This window comes from Lactuca sativa, chromosome 5, assembly GCF_002870075.4.
Source record: "Lactuca sativa cultivar Salinas chromosome 5, Lsat_Salinas_v11, whole genome shotgun sequence".
Taxonomy (NCBI): Eukaryota; Viridiplantae; Streptophyta; class Magnoliopsida; order Asterales; family Asteraceae; genus Lactuca; species Lactuca sativa.
The window spans coordinates 296894837-296907995 of NC_056627.2; the positions used below are offsets into that span (position 1 = coordinate 296894837).

The 13159-nt window shown below is 33.9% G+C and overlaps 1 protein-coding gene across 1 annotated transcript; it reads left to right on the top strand.

The window, feature by feature from the left end:
• Positions 1–3569: 3569 nt before the first annotated feature.
• LOC111892496 (uncharacterized) lies at positions 3570–3983 on the top strand. The gene has a single exon (XM_023888533.1). The coding sequence runs from the start codon at positions 3570–3572 to the stop codon at positions 3981–3983; it is 414 nt and encodes a 137-aa protein (XP_023744301.1).
• The last annotated feature ends 9176 nt before the right edge of the window (positions 3984–13159 follow it).

Here is a 13159-nt window from a genome sequence, read left to right on the forward strand (position 1 = left end):
AGCGTGAGTTGAATCCAATACTCAGAACTTATGAGTACTCATGAGTGTTGTAGCAACTCTTGCCATGTCCAACATCTTAGACATCTACAATTTGTAGATTAATTTGGATTGAAAACAACTAACACAAAGTTTTTCATTAATCTAAATTAACTCATAAAACAAGGCAACACAATAAACTTTTGATAATCCATAACTTATGGAAGTTTCAAAACTCTTAAGATCATAACTTTTAAAAAATACTTTTGAGTTCCAAAATTTTTTGACAAAATTTGTAACTCCTTAAAAAACTTTGATCAAAATTTTAAAACAAATAAAATAATCATATCATTATATCTTTTAATAAATTAACCTAATTCAACTCTTGTAGTAAAATGACATAAATTTTACAAATAATTAGTTTCCCATAAAATAAAGTAATTATCTTAAAATTTGACAAACTTCAAATAAAGTTAGATTTGGACGTTCTCTATATGCACGCTCTCGGTTTAACGTATAATACGACTTTTGTTTAGATTGCTAAGGCTAAAAAGTATTTCGTCAAAAATTCACTTTTTACGATACGCGGAGCCGTGTCGGTTTTGTCTGAAAACTTCGACAGGTCATAACTTCTTCGTTTTAAGTCAGATTTCAGCGTTCTTTATATGTACGGAATCCTTGTGACTTATACTATAAGTTTGGTTAATATTATTTACTCTAAATAATGTTCAATCAAAAAGTCATTTTTAACGCTTATTGTCTCTAAATTGACTAGCCCGAATCTATATATAGGAGTAGAATCAAATGAGAACACCAAAAAGGTTGAGAACGCGAGAACAAAATATATTCATTTGCGATTCCATATATTCATTTTTGGAGAAATGATAATTTTTTATGCCTTTAATTTCAATTGAAGAGAAAAAGCATATTCATGTTGATTGTGAGTAAAAATTATCATTTCTCCACAAATGAATACATGGAATCACGAATGTATATACTTGTTCTCGCGTTCTCAACCTTTTAGGTGTTCTCATTTGATCATTTCCGTATATATATATATATATATATATATATATATATATATATATATATATATATATATATATATATATATATATATATATATATATATATATAGAGAGAGAGAGAGAGAGAGAGAGAGAGAGAGAGAGAGAGAGAGAGAGAGAGAGAGAGAGAGAGAGAGAGAGAGAAAGAAGGGTAGGTATTTTCTTTTTTGACTTCTGTAATAAAAAAGAGAAAATATCAATGTCAAATATGTCTTTATAAAAAGTTTTTAAAATTTTAGACAAATCAAATTTTTGAACCACTGGTGTTAGTCAAAAACTATTCGGGCAAAAGTGATAATTACATAAGAAAAGGTCCATTTTTGAATTTTTTTCTACAAATAAACTTTGTATATATCATAATGCAGGTTCATTACCAAGGTTCTAAATAATACATCATGACAACGTCATGGTAGCGCCAAGGTGTGCCATAGCGTCGGAGGGGGGGGGGGGGGGTAGACGTTCAAAAACGACCTAGGCGGTTGTGTAAAACTTGGCATCCAAATAACATGGTAAGGCGTGAAAAGGCGCGTTTTTTTGCGTAACACATTTTGTTAGGCCTTCTATAGAGCCGAGGTCTCGACATGCAAGTAACCCAGAGTTAGCGTGGGTGAACTTCTGTGACCACAAATAGGTTTTTTTTGCTCCTTGGATTTGATATAACGATATAGCATGCTTTTGTAATGTTCACTGACTTTAAAATATGGCATTTTTGTAAGGTTTTAGTATGATTGTAAATCAAATAACCAGTTAACTATCTGTAAGATTAAATGTATATTGGCATGTGAAAACATTAGGTTTTGGTTAATATATGGCTTGTTTATATAATTGGATGATAGTATATATATATATATATATATATATATATATATATATATATATATATATATATATATATATATATATATATATATATAACATTAAAATTTTGCCACATTGTCACGCCTTGAAAAACGTCAATGTCTCGTCATGTCTTACAAAGCTTTAGGCTTGACTATACCGCCAAGCTATGTCTTACGTTATATACTACCATGTTCATTACTAGTCAATTAGGGGTGTTCGCGGTGCGGTTTGGTGTAGTTTAGAGTTGAAACCGCAAACCTCACCGCACATGCGGTTTGAGTTTTTTTGGAAACCGCAAACTACACTGCAAAAGCTCTAAACCGCATTATGCGGTGCAGTTTTATGCGAGGTGTTTGTGCGGTTTGTGTGCGGTTTCATTAGTTGTTCGAATTTATAACTTTTGATGTTAATCATTCCATTTAAACACTTTCAAAATTTATTAATTATATTACATATCTTTTAAAATGCATAGATATACTACCATGTTCATTACTAATCATTGTCATTTTAATGATTTTGAAAATAATTTACATTTTTGGTCCCTGATGCTGTGGCATATAGTACTATTGCCTGTTTTGGATTTAGTCAAAAGAATCTTGTTGCCTTTTGTAGTGCATGTGGTATTATTTTCTCCCGTTCTTTTGTTCCTAACCCTACATGTAGATTTAGCCATTAAATTTGTAGAAGAAAGATGTTTATGCGCCCCCCTGCTTGACACTCCACACTATCAATTTCACCCTAAAACAACTACAAAACAATAATAATAATTAATAAGAAATATAAAATGGAGGACACAATATTTTATTTTACATGGGTTCAATAACGGTTGAAAATGAAATCACACAACATGAAGGTTAGGGACCAAATGTGTAACAAAATGGTACCATAGGATCAAAAGAGCAACAAGAATTTCCTTTTTGGACCAAATTCATAACAAGCACCATACCACAGTAACCAATAATGTAATTTACTCAAAAAAGCCATAACTTCTTTTCCAAAGGAAAATTCCTTTACAGTTTACGCACACAATGAAAAAAGAAGCTATGGAGGATAATATTCTCAAGAGACAAAGACTAGACTTGTCGATGCCACTCTTGACTCTACCCATCATATATAATGCCAAGACACTGAAACATCTAATTCATGATACAAACCTTCAAACAAATAATCGTTGAACTGAAACTAGAAGATATATTTGAAGCAACAAAATCGTGTAAATTGTATGCTAGCTAACATGATCATGTGATAATGTACAATACATACAAAACATGAATTCATACCTTAAAACTGCACGCTGGTAATATCCGGTGCACGAACCTCAATCAATCTCTTTAACATCAACAATAACTTTGATCACAATCAACTATTATATTAATTGCACATGGCTGATTTCTGCCATTAAAGCGAATTTTCAGATATGGCCCCTACTACATGCACTTCATTCATCCCAAAACTCATCTGAAGATCATTATATTCACCACATATATATAGCTACCACCAGTGTCTATACATCTATATAGGCATGTAAAAATATTTCATGAGTATACCTCTCTAATATTGCTAGTGATTTTTGTTGACCAAAAAATTTCGAGGCCTGAAATTAATATTGTTCATCAATCGCAATCTACCGAAAGCCCTAGTTTGAAACACTCACATCAACTTTTACTACAAATAAGACTTAATGCGATGAACATAATGGAGGGCACCTCAGAATCATTATTAGCAGTCAAAGCAAATGAAGATGATGTTCATTCTCAATCACAAGTAGAATCAGTAAACTGCGAATGCTGTGGATTCATGGAAGAATGCACCTTACCTTATATTTCTCAGATCCGGCGACACTACAATGGAAGATGGATCTGCGGCCTGTGTGTGGAGGCTGTCAAGTATGAGATTTTGAAATCGGAGAATCTTATAACCACCGGAGAAGCATTGGACAGACACATTGATTTCTACGAGAATTTCAGATCATCTTCCCGGCTTCCGTTCAGTGACGCAGTCGCAGACCATCCTATATTGGCGATGGGGAAAATTATGAGGAAACGATTGGATTCTCCTTCTCTGAGAAGACACCGATCAGCTCCGATCAGTCCTGACTGAAATTGCGTTGATGAAGACGTCGTTTCTTCTCCGTTGAGGTATAAAAGTCGGTGCAAATCCAGATGAGTGTAATGGTCTCCAATCCGTTTGTTTTGCATGTATCATGTATGTCAAATGCTATTCAGATTACTACAAAATAACGAATGTAGTATTAATTAATAATTAATGAAGTTACTAATCATGAATAGATATCATTTCATCGTTATTAATCTTAAATTTATAGCTAGAAAGCTGATTATATCATAACCACATTTGATTTTCCATGCATACATGGTTCATTTATTTATTTTTATTTTTAATCAAATAAAACACTATAACACATATATAGTTATCAATCAAAAGGCTTCTACATGAAATTATGAGTAGTTTAGGAGAACACGTACTTATCAAAACTAAAATACAAGTTTATAATATCATCCATTAATTAATGTCCTATTGCAACTACGATTAAAGCATGTGTATATATAATCTTGATCAAAACAAATTCACTTTGGCAACACGATTTTTTTAATAAAAAGAAGTTGTATAATATCTTATTAACATATTATAACTACATTAATAGATTCCCGATTACCATATTGTTGCTAGTGGTATGTCGACATTTGTAGAAGGCTTGAGTTCATGAGGGTGTGAGACCAATAGTTAGGACAGTTACTAGCTGAAAACCGGACAGTTACACTAGTTGAAAACCGATAGCTGATACAATATAAACAAGTCGAGTAGGTAAGCATGATAAAGAGCCTTGAGATTTTCCAACATCAATGTTGGTGGTGTGTAAGTCCTTAATGGAGGACAAGTTAGGGTTACAAGTTTTCATGAGAATGAAGTCATGATCATTGAGTAGACATAAAGTTCACTAAAGACAGTGAGATATTTGCATACGAGGATGGTAGATTTAAGACCATGTATATATACGTCATTAAAGGGAAGAGATAAAAAAGATAATAACAAGGTCTTTGTTTTTTATTATATTGGTTCGTCAATGGTTGCAAAACCATCAGCATATTCTTGTTCACGGTTAAGGCAAGCATTAGCTATTCCATCATCTTTCATCTTGACTTTTACAAGTCCTTCAATGTGTATTCCCCAGAAGATGAATGTAGTATATATGCTCGTTTCAACGTAATCCATGGATCACGATAATTGATACATTATACATGAAGAAATGATGCTTCAAATATAGATGAGATAATCAACATGCAGACATGCGCATCACTGTAAATGTGGATCATATAATTACTATTATCTCTTAAACCTATTTTTGGATCGACATTGGAAACAAGTGGAGTGAGATTTTGGATGTACAAGGAATTATGTTGTCTATGTAGCTAAATAGGGTATGTATGAGGATGAAGGGATCAATCATGGCCTTCCACTGACCATAGTTGGTTGGAATGAGTTTAAAGACAAGACTATGAGAGGTTTTCTTTATAGTGGTGTAGTTGGCGAGAAGAACCATGGCTATTCATTAGGCTGTGCGGTATGGGAGGGGAAGAAGACGCATAGAGGTGACGTGGCAAGGCCACCTACGCGTGAACACCGCCCCAAGTGCACGTAGGTAGCCCCATCCACAGCTGAAGAAAAGCAATCGCGAGGAGAGAGAGAAATGTAACGGTCCGTTTTTGGAGTTTACAAAAGAAAAAATTAAATTAAATTAAATTTTAAATTTAAATAACAACACCTTATTTATATATATATATATATATATATATATATATATATATATATATATATATATATATATACACACACACACACTACACTTTGTCTTCATTTTACACTTCTAAAACAAAAAAATTCTCTTATTTTCTATTTCTTTTCTTCAAAAAATGGACCAAACCAAAATATCTCACCCACGCCAAACACCCCAAACACTCCAAGTGATTATCAAACATACATGTAATTGTTGAACTCTCTAATCCAACAACTTTTATTCACTAACCTTACATACAACTTACAATTCTTCCAACAACGACGACCACAACAACAATTCATTCAAACCCAATTCACTCAACCCCAATTCTAAGGTTTTTTTTACAAAAAATTCTCAACAATTCCATACACAATCATCTCAAGTCCCATTATCTCAAGCCCAAACTGTGACCTCGACAACGATGACAAACAGGTCCAAGAAACACCACAACCATCTCAAAGAACGCAACCAAAAGCAAAAGGGAAAAAGAAAGCAGTTGCTTGGAACGAAGAAAAGGAGGAAGCTTTAGCGAAAACTTGGATTTTTATATCGTGTGACTCAAGAAGAGGAAACGTGCAATCCGGAGAAAGTTTTTGGCATCGTGTTTTGGATCACTTTCACGCGCTACTTGGAAGGCAAATGGATCGGCCGTATGACGCGGTCAACGGAAAATGGTGTGATCTACGCGCAGCTTGCACAAAGTTTAACGACATATTTGAAAATCTAAAAAATATGCATAAAAGTGGTTCCAACGACTTCAACATTTTATCAACCGCGTTCTACCAATTCAAAGTTATTAACAATGGTAAACCATTCGGTCACCAAAAAGCATGAGAAGTTTGTCATAACGGTCCAAAATGGGTCCTTAATTCGGAGACGTCGCATTAGGACTCGACCACCGGCTCCAACAAAAGACCAAGAACTTCCGAATCAGATGCGAGTTTTGGGTTGGACCTCAATGATAACTTCGATGTTGCTGATGCAGAGGGTCCACCGTAAGTCCAACTCCACCGACCACCGGGAAAGGACAAAGAAAAACGGGCGGCGTCTTCAAACGGAAAAGCAACCGCAACTTGCGACGATGGACTTGTGAAATCCATAGATAAAACTCTAAGTTTTCTAGAAAGAAAATATGAATCAACAGAGCAAGCTCGTCGCCAAAAAATCGCTCTTACCGATCTTCAAATCATAAACGTAAAGCCCCAACCCGATCTCGACACGGAAAATCTCGCGACATTTCTTAAAATCCAACAATAAGTCTGCAATAAATATGGAAAGTAAGTTCTAATCTTTATGTTTTAGTTGGTATGTTTTATGTTTTTTAAGTAATTTAGGATTTTTTTTATAGTTTTTTAAGTATTTTAGGATTTAAATATGTGTGTTTTAAAATTAACGTAATGTGGTTTAATTTAATGTTTTAAATTTAATATGTGTTTTTATTTGAATTATTTTTAAAATTTAATCTAATAATGTAAAAAAAGAAAAATGATGTGGAGTTGGTGGTTTGGTAGTGGGTTTGTAACGGAGTTGTTGATGTGGGGTCACTTTTTGAGTGGATTGAGTCTGACCATACCCATTAACCTTAAAAGAGGAAAGGTATAGTGATTATGGATATTTTCCGTGGACAATAATCGTAAATAGTGTCAGTGGACAATAAATGTGAATACTGCCAATAAATGGTACGTATAAATAGTATTGATGAATAGTAATGATGCAAATAAAACTAAAATCCATAAATTCTGTTAGGATAGGTTAGAGGAGTCTATTGTTGTTAGTAAGCCAAGGTAAACCCTCGATGTTAAATATGATACAAAAATGCTTACATTGCCCTTTTTGCCCTTGGAGTACAAAATTGAAATAATACAAATTTGTGTTATATAATTGTTGCAACTGAAAGTATGATGCTATAAATGAGAAAATCAAACTTTGTTATAAAATAAAAATTACCTGCCCTTTTTAGCATTTGATTAGAAAAATGTAAAATATGAAAAAACAAAGGAAGAATTTTAGATTTTTTTTTGAAAAAACAATTAAACATCCTTTTATTAAGGATAAAATAATTTTGTTTGACTGTCACACAAATACATACACGAACAGTAACAAAAACAAAATCATAGAAAGCATCCATATAATTCATTAATTAGACAATCATTTCAGTATATTGCCCTTTTTGCCATTTGAATAAAGAAATGGAATAATAAAAAAACTTGTTACAAAAAATTATGATGAAAAGAATGTATAAAATGTTATAAAAATGGGTTTAATGGCACATGGAAATCTTAGAATTGTGATTATCACTTTCAAATCGAAGTATTTGGGTGGTACTTCCAAATCCTCAGTTGGACAAGACTCGGAGAGACAAGAATAAAGAGTGTTTGATGATATTTTCGTATGTACTAGAAATGAGACCAAAACCAACTTTTAGATCTCTGTCTGAAAACTGTCATATGACAGTTTTAAACTGTCAAAAAACCATAAAAACTGACATAAAAACAGATATTTGGATAAGGGTCAAACCAATGGTCATTTATCTGAAAAACCAATTTTCTGATGTATTTTTAATATAGTAAAAAAACGGATATTTTGATAAGGGTCAAACCAATCGACCCATCTGCTAGCGCTTCTTCGTTGCTTGGTCGGGACACATTCATCGATTTCTTTTCGGGCTTGCAAGTAGGCGCAGGTCCAATCGTTTAGCGGCTCTTTCTAAGAGACGGGAATGTAAATAGAAAACATCCCCTGGGAAAGCCTCACGGCCTGGTGGTCGGCGTAACAATAATGACATTTGTCGATATGCCACTGCCTGTTTACTAAGATCATCATAGATTATTAATGCGTGCATTCCATTATCGCGGAAATATTCCCCCATGGCACAGCCATAATATGGGGCCAGAAATTGCAGAGGAGCAGGATCCGAAGCGGTGGCTGCTACAAGAATGGAATATTCCATAGCATTCGCTTCTGAAAGAATTTGAACTAATTGTGCCACAGTTGAGCGTTTCTGTCCAATCGCTCTCGTCCATAACCTAGCCCGAAGCTCTCAAGCGACTGATTTCACACAAGTAGTAGGACCTTCTTGTATAATAAGGACTTTGCTTTTTCAAATCCCAGACAGGAAGGAAGTCGAAAAAGGGGCTGCCGCCCCATGGACCCCGCTCCCAGGGGCGCTGCCCCCGGACCCCCGTTCGTTCAAGGACTTCGCCCCTAAATGACAGTGTACTTTGAAACTTGATCAAACTTAAACAAGTGTATACTCCACTCCTTCCTTACTTATTTAATATTTATCAAGATCACTTTTGGTCAACAAAGTAATCTCGTTACACTTAAATAACATTGCTGATAACAAATCACCAACAAACCTCCCCCATTTAAGTGTAATCTTGATTAACTTAAAATTGAAACATAACACCAACAAACTGACACATAAATGAAATGTCGTGATGATTGAATTTCACATTATTTTATTATACAATCCAAATATTCGAATATCAGGGTGTCACTAAGGATTGAACCCTTTTATCTATAGTGAATACATGAAAATAATACACACAACAATTTACGTTTCTAACTTGACACTATATTTTACTAGCTTGTGTCTCATCCTTCAATAAGCATATCAAAGCCAAGTCATAAATTCTTGAAGCAGCTAAACTTCATGCTTTTATAGGTAGTAATTTTATTCTTGCACCTGCAAATGCAATTTTTCAAAAGAACCATTAAGAATATAAATTCAACCTCCTTTACTTGCAGTACTGAACACATACCTTGGGATGAAGATAATAATATGTTCCAATCTTCAAATATCAAGCTTTCACATTGAATTCAACATCTAATCTTACATTATATGGGAATTAGGTATCTCAATATAAAAGATTTTAAGGGACTTTAAACCCGTCCCTACAGCCGTATTGTGTACAAGATCTCTTGCTAACCCTTTGGTTAGATGATTGGCAATATTCAATTGAGTTCTTTCAAACTCCACATATATCACACCAGTCATGATGAGCTCACGAATAATGCTATTTTTAACACCTAAATGTCTAGACTTTCCATTGTACACTTGACTATAAGCCTTAGCCAAGGTTGCAGCACTATCACATCTGATAGAAATGGTAGACATCGGTTTAGGCCATAATGAAATGTCATAAATCAAATTCCTTAGCCACTCAGCTTCTTTACTAGTAGCAGACAATGCAACGAACTCAGACTCCATGGTTGAGTTAGTAATACAATTTTGTTTCTTCGATGCCCAAGAAATGACACCTCCTCCAAGATGAAACACCTAACAACTTGTAGAGGAGTGATCCTCTAAGTTGTTAATCCAGCTGGCATCTGAATAACCTTCCAAAACAGAAGGATATCCACTATAAGTTAAACCATAATTCATTGTCCCTTTCAAATACTTGAATACTCTACTCACAGCTTACCAATGATGTAAACTATGATTGCTAGTATATCTACTAAGCCTTCCCACAGCATAAGCTATATCAGGTCTAGTACTAATCATGGCATACATTAGACAACCAATAGTCCTTGAGTATTCAAGTTGAGACACTAGAGATCCTATATTAGGTAGAAGCTTAAGACTAGAATCTAAAGGAGTGCTAACAGGAGAACAATTGTCAAAGTTAAACTTTTTCAATATCTTCTCAATGTAATGAGATTGAGAAATTGAAATCCCATTGTTTCCTTTTCTAATTCTTATACCAAGAATTACCTCATCCTCCCCCATGCCTTTCATATCAAAACTAGATGATAAGAATTTCTTGGTTTTATCAACTTCACCCTGATCAGTACCAAAAATTAACATATCATCAACATATAGACAAATTATAATTCTTTACTAGAAGAATCAAATTTGCTATATACACATTTTTCAGCCTGGTTTAATGCAAAACAATTAGACAAAATCACAACATCAAACTTCTGATGCCAGTGTTTTCATGCCTGTTTCAAACCATATAATGATTTCTTTCAACTTGCACAACTTATGTTCATTACCAGGCATAACAAATCCTTCAGGTTGTTTCATGTAAATTTCCTCATCTAAGTCACCATTCAAGAATGCAGTTTTCACATCTATTTGGTGAATCATAAGATTATGTATAGCTGCAAGAGCTAACAATAATCTAATAGTGGAAATTCTAGCAACGGGAGGATAAGTATCAAAGAGGTCAATGCCTTCTTTTTGACTAAATCCTTGGATAACCAATTTGGCTTTATACTTATCAATTCTACCATCCACCTTCATTTTCCTTTTGAGGATCCACTTACTTCCCAATACCTTGCAACCAGGAGGTAAATCTGACAATACCCAAGTATTGTTATGCATGATAGAATCAATCTCATACTAAATTGCTTCTTTCCAAAAATGAACATCCCTAGATGCCATAGCTTCACTAAAAGTCTTTGGATCCTCCTCAATATTAAAACAATATTGATTTTGACATATACTCTCATTCCTTGTCCTTCAACTAGATAAAGTTGAAAATCAGATCCAAAAGACTTAGCTTTTCTAGCTCTTGTGCTTTTCCTAGGTTCAGGTACAAAACTTGTACCACCAGAAACATCTTTAGCTTGATTAGTCTTGCTATAATATTGATGAATATGTCCCTTGGTCTAGGTATAAATGTAAATATTTCTTCATCAAAGATAGCATCTCTGCCCCTTGGACCTCGCCAGGGTCTGCTGCCCCTTGGACACCGCTTTTAGGGGCGCTGACCCGAGACCCCCGTTCGTTCAGGGGCTTCGCCCCTAAATAACAGTGTACTTTGAAACACTACTAGAAAAACAGCCTTTACGACGTGCAATGTGTGTCGTAAAACGCTTAGACGACGCGCAAATGCATGTCAAGGAATGCCCTGTCATAACGAGAGACGACACACTTTTGCGCGTCGTCTATAGACAACGCGCATTTACGATGCACATTTACGACATGCATTTACGACACACAATGTGTATCAAGGAAGCCCCTGTCATAAAGGAAGATGACACGCATTTGCGTGCCGTAACCTTACGACGCACGTTTAGGACACACATTGTGTATCATTAAATCCCCTGTCATAAATGAAAATGTCACACATTTGCGTGTCATAAAATTCAGCAACCATTTATGATATACATTTACGACGCGTCTTTACGATACTCATTTACGCATAATACAAAAATATGGAAACAAATATATACCAAAACAATCAATTTCATCCATAACATCATGTCAAAAATTTTTAATACATTGGTACTAAGGGGATCCGATTGTACATTGTTATTAAAAGGCTTTCCCTAACTATATAACCTAATACTACATTGCTATTAAGAAACACCTTCTTTTTTCTACTTCATATTGTTATGCTTTTGTTTCCACATGATATATGTTTTCATCATCAACACATTAGTATTCAGAAAGGCTTCAAGCATCATCAATCTATGTTATAAAATATTAAAATTTAATACACATGTAGTAACATACTTTTTTCCAAGAATCCAAGCTTTAATACAACCCATACCTGTATAAAATATTAAAGTTTAATACACATGTAGATTATAAAAGTTAATATGAAAGAGTGAAATAATGCTACTCCACCCCCCCCCCCCCCCCCCCCAAAAAAAAGCAACACTTTCTATTCTATGTATGTATGTATGACCTTTCTAAAACCATTTATACATTAAGAATAAGATAAAACAAAATGTGAGAAAAAGCAACCAACTTGAGAAAAAGAAAAGTGTAACATTTGGACACGTACAGTCAAACAACTACAATTAATCAAATTTGTAAATATCAGATTAATATAATATGATTATGGGCTAAATGTGAGAAAACAAATCTACTTCTTTCATGCTTTGTTTACTTATTATAGCATTATGCTTTTATTTTTTTCTTATTGGAGCATCATACTTTCAAATTATTCCATAATAGGCAATTATACTTTAAAACTTCTATCTGTTATACCAATAGGTAAACTCCTGATTTGTTTTGTGCTGGCATGGTATTATGATAACATGGACCAATCAACAAACTACATATTTGATGGCATGTCATTGTCCACCTAGGATATCCACTTGTAATATACTGCTTACATGGCAAGAAATTATGAATTCATTTTAAATTATGTCACGTGAAAATCCCATGGGTGTGACACCAAAAGGAATTAAAGACCTAAAATCAGAGTCATGTGTGAAAAATAAAATCTAACAAGTCTAATGTTTATAGCAATGATGCATATTTGCAGGTAAAATAATTAACTTCCTGATACATAATGTATAACAAACTCAAATCATTCTTTTTCTTGCTTTTTGTTTAGCAGCACAAGTAACAAGTAACAATAAGAAAAACAAATGTACCACCATAATACCACACTTTCTCCAAGTCAGGTTATCATTAGTGTTAAATAATAATACTCTCAATATTTTTCCCTCAATGTCATGTATGATTAAATTAATGAGAATCCCCCCTAAATGTAATTTTGCAATGAATTACTAGCAA